The sequence below is a fragment of the Rhinichthys klamathensis genome, unplaced genomic scaffold (assembly GCF_029890125.1).
Source record: "Rhinichthys klamathensis goyatoka isolate OS25496 unplaced genomic scaffold, OSU_Roscu_1.1 h1tg000626l_1, whole genome shotgun sequence".
NCBI lineage: Eukaryota > Metazoa > Chordata > Actinopteri > Cypriniformes > Leuciscidae > Rhinichthys > Rhinichthys klamathensis.
The window spans coordinates 976,045-988,589 of record NW_026607074.1 but is presented as its reverse complement, the minus strand read 5'-3'; the positions used below and the strand labels follow the sequence as shown (position 1 = coordinate 988,589).

The 12,545-nt window shown below is 38.9% G+C and overlaps 1 protein-coding gene and 1 long non-coding RNA gene across 2 annotated transcripts in view; one reads left to right on the top strand and one right to left on the bottom strand.

Moving 5' to 3' along the window:
* Positions 1–6,828, bottom strand: part of abcc6b.2 (ATP-binding cassette, sub-family C (CFTR/MRP), member 6b, tandem duplicate 2) — a 24,337-nt gene extending 17,509 nt beyond the window's left edge. The window contains exons 1-3 of the mRNA XM_056240968.1: positions 6,465–6,828; positions 1,911–2,087; positions 211–336 (exon numbers count right to left, since the gene is read on the bottom strand). Of these exons, the coding sequence (XP_056096943.1) occupies positions 211–336; positions 1,911–2,087; positions 6,465–6,506 (345 nt within the window). The 5' untranslated portion in view covers positions 6,507–6,828. The remainder of the gene's footprint in view (positions 1–210; positions 337–1,910; positions 2,088–6,464) is intronic.
* Positions 1–12,545, top strand: part of LOC130076069 (uncharacterized) — a 13,760-nt gene extending 1,215 nt beyond the window's left edge. The window contains exons 2-3 of the long non-coding RNA XR_008805599.1: positions 286–359; positions 11,968–12,545. This is a non-coding gene — a long non-coding RNA (uncharacterized LOC130076069). The remainder of the gene's footprint in view (positions 1–285; positions 360–11,967) is intronic.

Sequence of the window (12,545 nt, the reverse complement as noted above, 5' to 3'; positions counted from 1 at the left end):
CAGACGTCTAGCCACAAAGAGATTTGTTCATTCAAGCTTAAATATAACAGATCATAAATCTTAACTATCCTCTAAAAAGAGTTCATTGAAAAAAGAAAAAGAATTCAAAACATATATTTGGACCCTTATATTTCTGAAATCAACATGGTATTTCATAACAGTCCTTAATGGAAAAGGGAGGTTCAGGAGAAGAGTAATATTGTGATTTACCATGGTAAGGCTGCGAATTATAGGGCTCAGGAGAAAGACCATGTGACGCTCGATATCTCTGCTCCTTTCCACCAGTAGATAGACCATCTCCAGGAAACCAAAGGAAGCCAGACAGAGACCCAAACCCTACAAGACGTGAACACAGACATGTAAGCATTAACTCCAACGTTGTGGTGTCATACCCCCCCCCCCCCCCCCCCCCATTTTTAATAACTTGCATTATTGATCAAAAGTTTTTAAAAGTCTCTTATGCTCATCTAGGCTGCATTTATTTGATCAAAAATACAGTAAAACAGTATTATTGTTACAATTAAAAATAACCTTTCTACTCGAATCTATTTTAAAAGTAATTTATTGCTTGGATATCAAGGCTGTATTTTCAGCATCATTACTCCAGTCTTCAGTGTCACATGATCCTTCAGAAATCCATATGAAGATTTGCTGCTCAAGAAACATTTCTAATTATCATCAAATTGAGTTATGCTGAGTTATATTGAGTTATATTTTTTGTAAAACAATCTTTGGTAATATTATAAATGTCTTCACTTTCACTTTTGGTCAATTCAATGTGTCCTTGCTGAATAAAAGTTTTTTCTTTAAAAAAAGAAGAAGAAATTAATCTTACTCCTCAACTTTTGAAAGGTATGTGTGCTATATTAGAATTGATTTACATGTCAACTGGGTCAAAGTGTATGATATGATCGATATGATATGATCTATTTTTCTTCCTGTAGAACCATTTTCCTACCTTTTACATGCTCGTTAATGATGTCACTTATTTCCAGTGTTGGGGATAACTCAACTTGAGTTATGTAATCAGATTACTTTTTCAAGTAACTAAAGTAACGCATTACTTTTACAATTTACAACAAAATACCTGAGTTACATTTTCAAATAAGTAACGCAAGTTACTTTGTTTTCCCATTTATTGACTGACAGCTCTCTTGTCCCTCTTGTTGAGACAAATCGAAGTGCAGAGGCGTTGTGTGTAAACATGATGGTTATTGTAGTAGACTAACTGTGAGCATGCATTTACTCATCTCACTTGCACCAAAAAAAAAGATTCAATATTCCTCAAAATGAATAAAATCATTGAAATGCGGAATCAGAATACTATGCAAACCTCCAATAACTAAATATGTTTTTATGCATTTAATCTCACTTTATTGACCAATGTACTTACTGCTGACCTTCGATGATTCAATTAAACCATAAGCAAAAATGACTATAGAATTTTTTGTTTTTATTGGTAAAGTATATGTTAAACTTTTTTCTCCTGCATCCTATTCTTCCGTTATCCAGAACAACAGCACAGCTGAAAGGTTTGTTTGAGCGGCGCCCTCTACTGTACAACCATGAATTTGCTTCAGCCTGAGGCTTACTATTTCACTTTAGGTGTGAAAAAGGGTCTTTTCATTTGCCCAAAAATATAACTTTTTTGTTATATAAAAACAAGCCCAGCCCAGGTGAAAAAAAGTAACATAACACGTTGCTCTTCTAAAAAAGTAACTTAGTAACTTTTTAAGGGAGTAACACAATATTGTAATGCATTACTTTTCAAAGTAACTTTCCCCCAACACTGCTTATTTCTATATTGCCAGGCACACAACAATAGCCTGTGAGTTTTTCAGCTGACTGATGCTATATTCAAGAGAGGTGGTAACTAGATTTTAGTCTCGATGATGACCGGTATGACTCACCGTCTTGGCACAGTAGAGGCTGGATATAGATATGCGTCCATTGTCGTAGAATTTGAGGTACAAGCAGTAGAAAGGGGCACAAACCCAGAGATAGAAACAGGGGAACCACACCAGTATTGTGTGCTGGAAACACTGGGTGAGGTCTGGATGTAGTGTGTACCATGTGACGTTCCAGTCCTGAAAACACAATTATATTTATTAATAATAATTTATTAATAACAAGGTGCAGTTTACATCGTATTCGATTTTATTCACTCTCTGCACTCATAGTGAATGCTGAATGTTCATTGATGTTCCCCAATATTTGTTCAGTCCAAATGGCTCTGTGTATTTGTGATTTATATTAGTTGTTTTGCAGTGTATGCAACAGACAAATAGTGTGAAATTGCAGAGAGGTGAAAGGTAAAGGTTCTGTAATAAATTCACTGTTTGCCAAGTGAGTTTATGATGAGTATAGCTGGATTTGTCTTGGTTGTTATAAGTCATGACAGGAAAAAAACATCTTTACCTCTATGAAAGTGCACTGATCCTTTTTGAGGCAGTGACTTGACATGTCGCTCAAATGTCTCTTTTTTCTTTGTTTTAGCCCTAGGAATTGAATAGAACTTTTACAAAATATGTTTAAAATACTATAGTCATATCAGCATAATATAAGCTGCTTTATATTACATCACAGGAACAGTCAAATACAAATTTTGTAGATACCAACACAACCAGCACGTTTAATCTGCAGCATGTATTATCCTAGTTTTAGCCTCACAGCTTGTTTACCTGTAACGATAATGAGGACAAAGTGAGGTACTATACATTTGTCCCTATTCTGATTGTAGAAAACCACCAATTTCCAGAAATGTAACAGACAAATAAACGAATTAATTTAAAGATTTCACTGTTGTAGGCAGATATTGTTTCCACTCAGAAGCATCACAGCAGAACAAAAAGCATGTAGTGTGTACAATTATTGACATTGTAGAACAGTTTGTACACATTTGATAGATTGATAGTCTGAAGTGAGTGTTGCTTTCTTTAAGCTGCATATTTATTTAAAGTAAATGCAAAAGTATTTCACAGCTGAAAACAAGCAGGCTTTGATATGTGACAAAAATGCTGTTCTGTGCATTTCGATTACATCAAAGTTGGACAAACTCAGTTTGAAATCATTGCCAAGACATCTCTCTCAAGCTGAATTTCACAGGCTCGTTCTATTCAGACATCAGTAATTCACACAGTATCTCCTCGGTTATTTCTGGCTTTTCTATGTTGGAAAATAGGCTGATGTCCAAACGTAGCTGTAGAGCTGTTATGTTACTTTTTTCCCCCTAACTTTCTCTGGACTAATGAGAACTAATCCAGCAATGGCACAGCTCTGATAAATACGGCATGCTGGTTGGAAGGAGTCTTGTGGTATGGCAGTATATAAGAAGTGCACCTTTGGCAAGCCACAATGTAAACCCATACACCATGAGAACGGCCATGAGCTCCAGGCTCAGCTTTGTTCAAGCTTTTTTGCTCATGTAGATACAAATGGCTGATGGAGAAGTTCAACAAATTTCTGTCCTATAGGTCTTATTTTTCTCAAATGCATTATCTGAACATATTTTCTCAGCCTTATGTTGTTCCCAAGCCCATTTTTCCATGAAACACAAAAAGAAGATTTTTGACTGATTAAAGCTTTTACACTTCGAAAAGGACATAAATATTCTGAAGTCATGCAATAACTTTTTATGAGGAATAATCTCTCCCTCCATTGATCTGTTCACTGTTGCAACCATATTTTTGAGTTATTGAAGGCTCAAGAGCTGGATCAGATTCATACAGGTTTTGTGAACTGGATGACCTGATTCTATTAAAGTCTGAATCAAAAGAATGATTCGTTCACAAATAAAACATCTTTACTTTTTTTTTGCTCATGAATGCACCGAGTTGTCACGATTTTCAGTTTTGGTCTTTATTTCACAAGTTTATTTCACTTTATTTCAAGTTATGCATGATTTCAGAAATGTGGAATATAGCGCAAAAGTCAAATAGACCACTTTTATGATGATTTCTTGGTGTATGATATGATCCTCATGATACTCTTGGTGTATGATATGACATCTATTTATTTAACCCTGCAAGTGCAATCCAAACACATGCTGCAGGTTCAAGATGAGACACTTTGTTCATTACATTGTTGTTTTGGCCAGGATATGTCCTCATCTATGAGGGGGTGTACTGTGGTCTGGGCCCAAGAAGGGAAAGAGATTCTCATTCATGTGGCAGCGCACAGCACAGTCACAGTTTTCCACAGGGAGTTCAATGGACACCATCTTCTACCCATCCTACATCCTTTAAGACTATGTTTGCACTGGTCTAAACCCAATGACAACCACAGTCTCAGGAAGTGATTCAGAGTGGTGTGTGTACCCTTCCTGCAAGTGTAGGAGTACAGACTGCCGGTCAGCACAAAAAAATGGTTTAAAAACAGTTTAAAAATGACACCGCTGATGTCTGGATTTATGAAGAGGAAATTTGTAAGGGTGGCTTGTAGTTCACAAATCTCCAGTTATTTCTTTTGGAAATGGCCATCAATAAATGTTATTTTGATTGTGCACAAGCACAAGCACAAGCACAAGCACAAGCAGGCCAAACAGTGATGCTGTCTGTGCACAAGCACAAGCACAAGCAGGCCAAACAGTGATGCTGTCAGACATTCTTCAATAGACATGAGCTTATAGCCTTGACCTCTTCATCTCATTTCACATGCTTTCCCAGCTAAAAATGTAATGCTCTAAGAATGTTGTTCTTATGTTCCCATTATGTTATGAAAACACTATTTCAAAAAGTTCTGAGAATGTTCAAAATGTTGTTTTAGAAACATTTTTTCCTATGAACGTTCTGAATAATGTTCCATTGGGTCAAACAGGATTGCAGAAAATTATATTCTAACAACAGTAAAACAAAATAAGTAATATAACTAATGAGACACTGTAGACTGTAAAGCAAAGTCCCATTCAAGGAAAGTCAGTTCATTCGCGGCCATAATTGCAACTCTTATCTACTTGAATGGGGAAATAATCACAACATCTCACAAACTGTTTTCCAAACTCATGTTTAATAACATATTTCAAGTCAGCAACAAACTCGGACATGAACTGTCACAATTTTTTTTTTTTACTTCATACGCTCATGTAAGATTCAGGTTGTTAAGAAGACATGTTTCAGGTTGGTCCAGTCAGTGCACATGTGCATTGCCAAGTGTGAGTCTGGACACTAGCTGTTTTTATTTATAAGGTATGACTTATTCTGCCATATTGTGTGTTGTATTTTCTCCCATTCATAGTAATATGAGTGTGCTCCTTGGTACAGTATATATACAGTCGTCTGATTAAACTAAACGTGTTGATTCATTAACTGTTGATTCATTAAAACAACAATGGTCAAACTTTTCCCGTATAGTGACTTTGAAAGAACGGTGCACTAATAATGTATTACTAAAGCCAGATATAGTGATAAAAGTTTGGTCTGTTCATCTTACTGCAAGAACGTTTTGTTTGTTCTGAGATTGTTCTTTGAGATTGTTCCCTGGGCTGCAACTCTAGAATTTTTAAATCATCTACAAAATGTGGCCTGTTACTTATTGAATGCACATCATCTGGTCCACCATCATTGTGCATTGGTAAATATTGCTTAATGATTAGTGTGTACCATGGTCCATGGAAGACCCTAATAAACCCCCTCATCACAGTGCCTGGGACAAAATTCTCTTGATTGCATCTTGGCTCTGTCACACACACCAATATCATTACATCTGATTTTAAAAGAGCCTTGTATATGCATTGATCTTTTATTTATTAACCTGAATTTCAACATTGGACATCTGTAAACATTGTTAAAAACATAGTTTAAAGTATAGTTACATCATGCACTGCACTCTTGCTGATACCAGCTGTGTGTGTAAACACACATTTAATTGATGTTTTATTAACAAGGTTCGGGAGGAACACGTTCTAATGATCAAACAATCAAGTCATTCCAGCCAGCTGTCAGCAATCAGTAATCAACAGGTCCACTCAATCAGCACGAGTAAAGCCTATAAATATACTCAGTCGACTCACCCATATTCCTCGACAGTTTTCAGCATCCCTCCACCACCCCATCTCCTCACACTTGCCTAGTTATCTTCCTAAACAGAGATACGGGGGGAGTACTCTGGGTTCGGGCCCAATTTCCGAGCTCGGAGCCCTCCCCCCGGACAGCACGCCAAATACGCATAACCATCTATTCTCTGATCATTTGTAAGTGTGAACTCGTGAAAGCATGTTAATTCTTAATCTTTTAAACAGTTGTAAAAATATTTTCAGTGAGAGAGACATGCAGAATAACCATATAACTGAATACTAAAGTTCTGCATTCAATCTCAGTCAATATCTGTCTGTTATAGTGTCAAAAACAATGATCACTTCCAAGATAGCAAAAAGATACATAGTTCTTTTTAAGGAACCTTCATATATTTGTATCTCTGTTTTAATTGGCCATTGAAGTGAGTGAGTTTATTATTCATCTGAGACTCACCCAGAGAGGGTCCAGGCCACTGAGACTGCAGAGGGTGTCCATCCAGGTTCCTCTCTTCTTCACTTCCTGTAGTAAATCCCTGCTCCCTGGACTCAGCAGTGTCCCACTCTCCTGTCTATGTAGTCTCTGTTGGCAGAGTAAGTGTTTTTGATAGTATTTGTGCCTGTGTGGGTGCGTGTTTCAGCCCCTTTTTTTGTAAGCCAGCCTCTCGTCTCCTGACCTGTGTCTCGACAAAACTACAGTCTGAGGCCAGGTTTGTGTAACATGGCCTGTTTATGAGTGCTGGCCTGCGAGGTGGGTGGAAGATTTGGACTCTGTAAAACTATCTTCCCTGCTCTCTTTCGTCGCTCTGGCCCACGTGTGCCGAGGCCACAGTACCACAAACACTCCCCTGGAGGAGATGAGAGCGCCGCAGAAGTGGCCACACCCCTCTCTCCTTCAGGTCTTGCCTCTGTAAACTCCCCCAATCCCACCCTTCACCCTCCACCCTGGTTTTCAATAGAAAGGGAACATGTTTAATGGCAAGTGTGATTTGAATTCTTCAAGGAATGTGTGTAGTTTTTTAACAGGTGGTGTTAATTGCATTTTGTGTGGGGTTTAGTGGGGCTACAGTTCTCCCTGAAGGAAAATGTGATTATTTATTTCTTTATTGTTATTATTCATTCGGGTGGCACGGTGGTTCAGTGGGTAGCACTGTCGCCTCACAGCAAGAAGGTCCATGGTTTGAGTCACTGCTGAGCCAGGAGTCCTTTCTGTGTGGAGTTTGCATGTTCTCCCGGTCCAAATACATGCAGGTAAGGTGGATTGGATATACCAAATTGGTGATGCAAATGGTTAGTTGCATTTTATTTTTAATCACAAAACTTGTGTCAGATGTGTAATATTTTTAGGGATTTATCATAAATCTATATTGTTTTAAAAATGATTATATTAAATTTTACAGTTTTTTTCAATCGCTAACAAGCGCTTACCCATACTTCAGATACTTTTTCTAAACTCTTAACACAGACTCACACCTACAAAACACAATTGGCCAAATGGTTAATTTTCTTCTCAAAAACACATTTTGTTAAATATATACTAACTCTTCATTTCAAAATAGAACACATCTTTCTCTGCACACTAACTTTACCAAAACACTGAAAATCTGTCTCAAAATGAAATTATTCTGTCAAAGAATAACACTTGTTTTCACTTCACATGGTACATGCAGTCAATCAAAGTACACCAGGTTTCAAAATACTGGCTATTGTTGACATTACAAAAACTACATAGACTTTGATGTTTCAGTTTTACAGGTATTTGCATGCAAAACATGCAATCCAACCTTTTTACACTAAATTTCTTGGTTGGGAACTGTATGTCCACATGTACAGTAATGTTCACATTCAAAAGCATTCTAGTAAAAAGCAAATAAGTTTTTTCCCTTTACTGTTTACAACAGGAGATACAGTAGAAACACGGTATGAAAGAACAGAAAAAGTTTTACAGTATTGCTTACAAAAAAAGCACAAAATTACTGTATCTAAACTCTGCGATCTTCAGGGTTAGGCCACATGTTTTCATCAAATATTGCACTTCTGCACCTCTCACTGCACCTCTCACTGCACCTCTCACTGCACATCTCACTGCACCTCTCACTGCACATCTCACTGCACCTCTCACTGCACCTCTCACTGCATCTCTCACTGCATCTCTCACTGCATCTCTCACTGCACCTCTCACTGCACCTCTCACTGCACCTCTCACTGCATCTCTCACTGCATCTCTCACTGCACCTCTCACTGCACATCTCACTGCACCTCTCACTGCACCTCTCACTGCACATCTCACTGCACCTCTCACTGCATCTCTCACTGCACCTCTCACTGCACCTCTCACTGCATCTCTCACTGCATCTCTCACTGCACCTCTCACTGCACATCTCACTGCACCTCTCACTGCACCTCTCACTGCACCTCTCACTGCATCTCTCACTGCATCTCTCACTGCACCTCTCACTGCACATCTCACTGCACCTCTCACTGCACCTCTCACTGCACATCTCACTGCACCTCTCACTGCACATCTCACTGCAACTCTCACTGCACATCTCACTGCACCTCTCACTGCACCTCTCACTGCACCTCTCACTGCATCTCTCACTGCATCTCTCACTGCACCTCTCACTGCACATCTCACTGCACCTCTCACTGCACCTCTCACTGCATCTCTCACTGCACCTCTCACTGCATCTCTCACTGCACCTCTCACTGCATCTCTCACTGCACCTCTCACTGCACATCTCACTGCACCTCTCACTGCACCTCTCACTGCACATCTCACTGCACCTCTCACTGCATCTCTCACTGCATCTCTCACTGCATCTCTCACTGCACCTCTCACTGCATCTCTCACTGCATCTCTCACTGCACCTCTCACTGCATCTCTCACTGCACCTCTCACTGCACATCTCACTGCACCTCTCACTGCACCTCTCACTGCACATCTCACTGCACCTCTCACTGCACATCTCACTGCACCTCTCACTGCACCTCTCACTGCACCTCTCACTGCACCTCTCACTGCACATCTCACTGCACCTCTCACTGCACCTCTCACTGCATATCTCACTGCATCTCTCACTGCTCCTGCTATTCTCCCTGGGCCCCTTGCTCTTACTCTTCCTCGTCCAGACATTACAGTGTTTGTCTTTTTCTGTTTCTGTTTCCAAAAACATCACTCCTCAAAGTCCTAATTTTACTGTATAAGTGTCAATGTAATAGAAAAAAATTGGGTAATTTGGGGTTGGCCCAATTTACCCAACATAAATCAGCTGTGTGTCAATTATTCAATTGTTTGTTTATTATTTTGCTGAGATATATTGTTTTTGGAACTGATATCATTGCAAAAGCAGAGGTTTTTATACTGTATCTAAGGTTTGGAATATTGTTTTTGCTATTGTGGGATGGTGTGTGTTAACATTCGCAAATACTACAAAAACAATCCATAATTTTGTTGGGAGGTATAACTTGTCTGTTAAGAAAATGTAAGCATTGTGGAAATGTGTTCACTGACTGCATATTGTGTGAAAACGACATGAAATGTGTGAATGGTCTGGCCACAATAGACCGATGCTGTGCTAATTGTGTTGAGAGTTTTGAAAATGTGACTACTGGTTGGACAAACGCTTGTTAGCGACTGAAAAAAACTGTAAATAATTTTACCAAAAAACGTAATTATCCATCATTGCAATAAGGACTGCATAGTAACAAAAAAGAATAGTGATTTTGGAGAAAATAAATTAAAAGGGGCTTTAAAGGTAGTTCACCCAAAAATGAAAATTCTGTGACTATTAACTCACCCTCATGTCGTTCCAAACCCGTAAGACCTTTGTTCATCTTCAGAACACATGCAACTATAAGATATTTTTGATGAAATCCGAGAGCTTTCTGAACCAGCCATAGGCAGCAACGTCATTTTAACTTTCAAGGCCCAGAAAGGTAGTTAAGACATATAGTCCAGGTGACTAGTGGTTCAACCTTAATGTTATGAAGCGACGAGAATACTTTTTATGCACAAAAAAACTAACAAAAATAACGACTTTATTCAACAATTTCTTCTCAGTGCAGCTCTTCTGGGTTCTACATCAGACCGCCGGCTCATGCGTGTGATGCTGACGCAGGAGCTGGACAATACTGAGCCGGCGTTCTGACGTAGAACCCACAAAAGCTGCACTGTGTTTACAACGCTATCAGTGTCGGAGACTGACAAGGACTAACCCTTCAAATTCTGTCTTTTCAATACTGTTGGCTGTAGGTGATGATAAATAATGAATAAAGAATAAAGATTTTATGGGGGGGCTTATTATGTTGTGTATAGTGAACTTGTGAAGTATTATATCTTCTCCAGTACAGAGATGAGAATGACTCAGATGAGGTGAGTGTGTCCAGAGGTGAGTGAGTGAGTGAGTGAGTGAGTGAGTGTGTGTGTGCCCCCCCCCCACACACACACACAGTTCCCTTATTCCTGTACATATGGTGGAATCATGACATAAGCTTCTCTCTTTATTTTTCATTCAACTCCTGTAGACAGTCATCAAAACAAACACAGGGATGTTAATGGTACGTTGGAAAATGTATCATCATTTACAAATGAGAATAGCAAACTTTTGGTTGGTAGTAACATTTTATATTTGTCTAAACATGTTGATGTGGAGCAAATAACCACAAAAACATTTAATTTTCAGTGGAACTTACTGCTTATAAGCGTTTTTACCGTGAGACATTGCTCACTATTTCTGTATTCATTAATGGTTACTGTCACAGCCTGTTTCCACGCTTTATGAATGGTCATTTCAGATGACAATGGAAACTTTCTTTTGCAATCATTTTCAGAAAGCAATGGATTTATAGGCTAGAAATAAAAAATGTGTGAACTGATCATTTTTTCCAGAATGCCCCCAAAATATGCAGATTGTCATACACATAGTGACTTTTCATATGCAGTCACTGGAATTTTCCTCATGATTTATTGTGATGAATACTTAATTGTATGTTTGTAACTATACTATACTGCGTTATGTTTATAGTCTGAGATGCATACATTTACAGCCAGCATTCTCCAAAGCTCGAGGAGATGATTGTTCACTGGCCCGTGCTTTTGGCATTGTCCACTGAAATTGAAGATCACAACAGTGACATTTGGCTGAAAAATTGCTTTGTGTCTTGAAGTAAACTGCAATTTCTCCTGCTGAGTTTCCTTAAAGGAGAGTCTTTACAGGTAAACAGGGATAATAAGAGGCTTTCTGACAAATTTTCAGGTCAAAAGAGTCAACAATAGGTGAGTCTATTTTGCGTTTTGTCTGGTTTTCTAGTTTTTCTGAACTGCTTGTAAAAGTCTATGCAGCCCCATACATCTGAAGACAATGTTGCACAACCTTATTTTTTAACCGTAAACAGGCCTGGAAAGTGTTGTATGGTTGTCAGCTGAATGGCATGCATTCTTAGGATGCTTGCTTTGAAAACCTCATTACTGAACATCCAGGCCAGAGGGCAGTCACTTTACTTAAAGCTTGAATATTTACAGTTATCGTAAATGATAATTTATTGGTTTTTGCACTATATATGGAAAAGAGCAACTTAAATATTCTTCAAAGTAACACAAGTTTTGAATAACATGAAGGTGAGTAAATGATCTTCATTCTGTCCGAATTTGTATAACCATCCCTTTTAACACTTATAATGCTTACTTAAGTCTTATTATGGTTATACTTTCAAAACTCTGTATTTCCATGTTTATTCTGGAGCAATGCCTTGCCTTAAAAAATTCCATTGTAAGTGGAATACTGTAAACATGTTTTTTTTTTTTTTTTTTTTTTACAAACTGAAGGGCAAATCAAATGTGCGTCTAAGAGCTTGTATCAGACATTTCTTTAAAAATACCTTTATAATGTACTATATATAAATATAATACAGGCTTGAAGTAAAGTGTTACTAAACTTGTCTTTATCCCCCCCCCCCAGAATGAGCTCCATGACCATTGTGCGCTTTCTGTCCTGTTGTTGGACCCCTCTAATGGAACGTAATGCATGAGCACTTCCCAAACCAAAACAGAAGGAGGGAGCAGACAGAGGAAGTGTCAGAAACATACAGACAGCTGCCTCAGAGGCCTCAAATGCGAGCTCCGCTGAGGATAACATAAGCGGCCTGTTTGCATAAGATGTTGTGCACTGGGAGGTGACTCACTGACTGTGGGGATGCAGTGAGGAGATAGACTGTTTGGATCCCTGCCACCTCCACACTCTCAATTACAGCGTTTGGCTGGGCCACTTCTGGCTGGCCGCGAAAAAGCGGCCTCCGCCAGACGGTCTGGGAGCAGCATCCATGCAGTGGTAAACCAGACGCAGATCACCTACACTTCCTCTGGCTTCTCGCGCTGCAGCAAACACGGTCTAGTCAAAATAATAGCGTATGTTTCTTTTTGAATTCTCAGACAACGTGTAAATATACTCGCATCAGATGGAGACAGAAAGACGAAAACAATAATTCTTCTCATGAACAGGAAACATACTCACGTCAGAAAACATTGTGGTTATTTAGG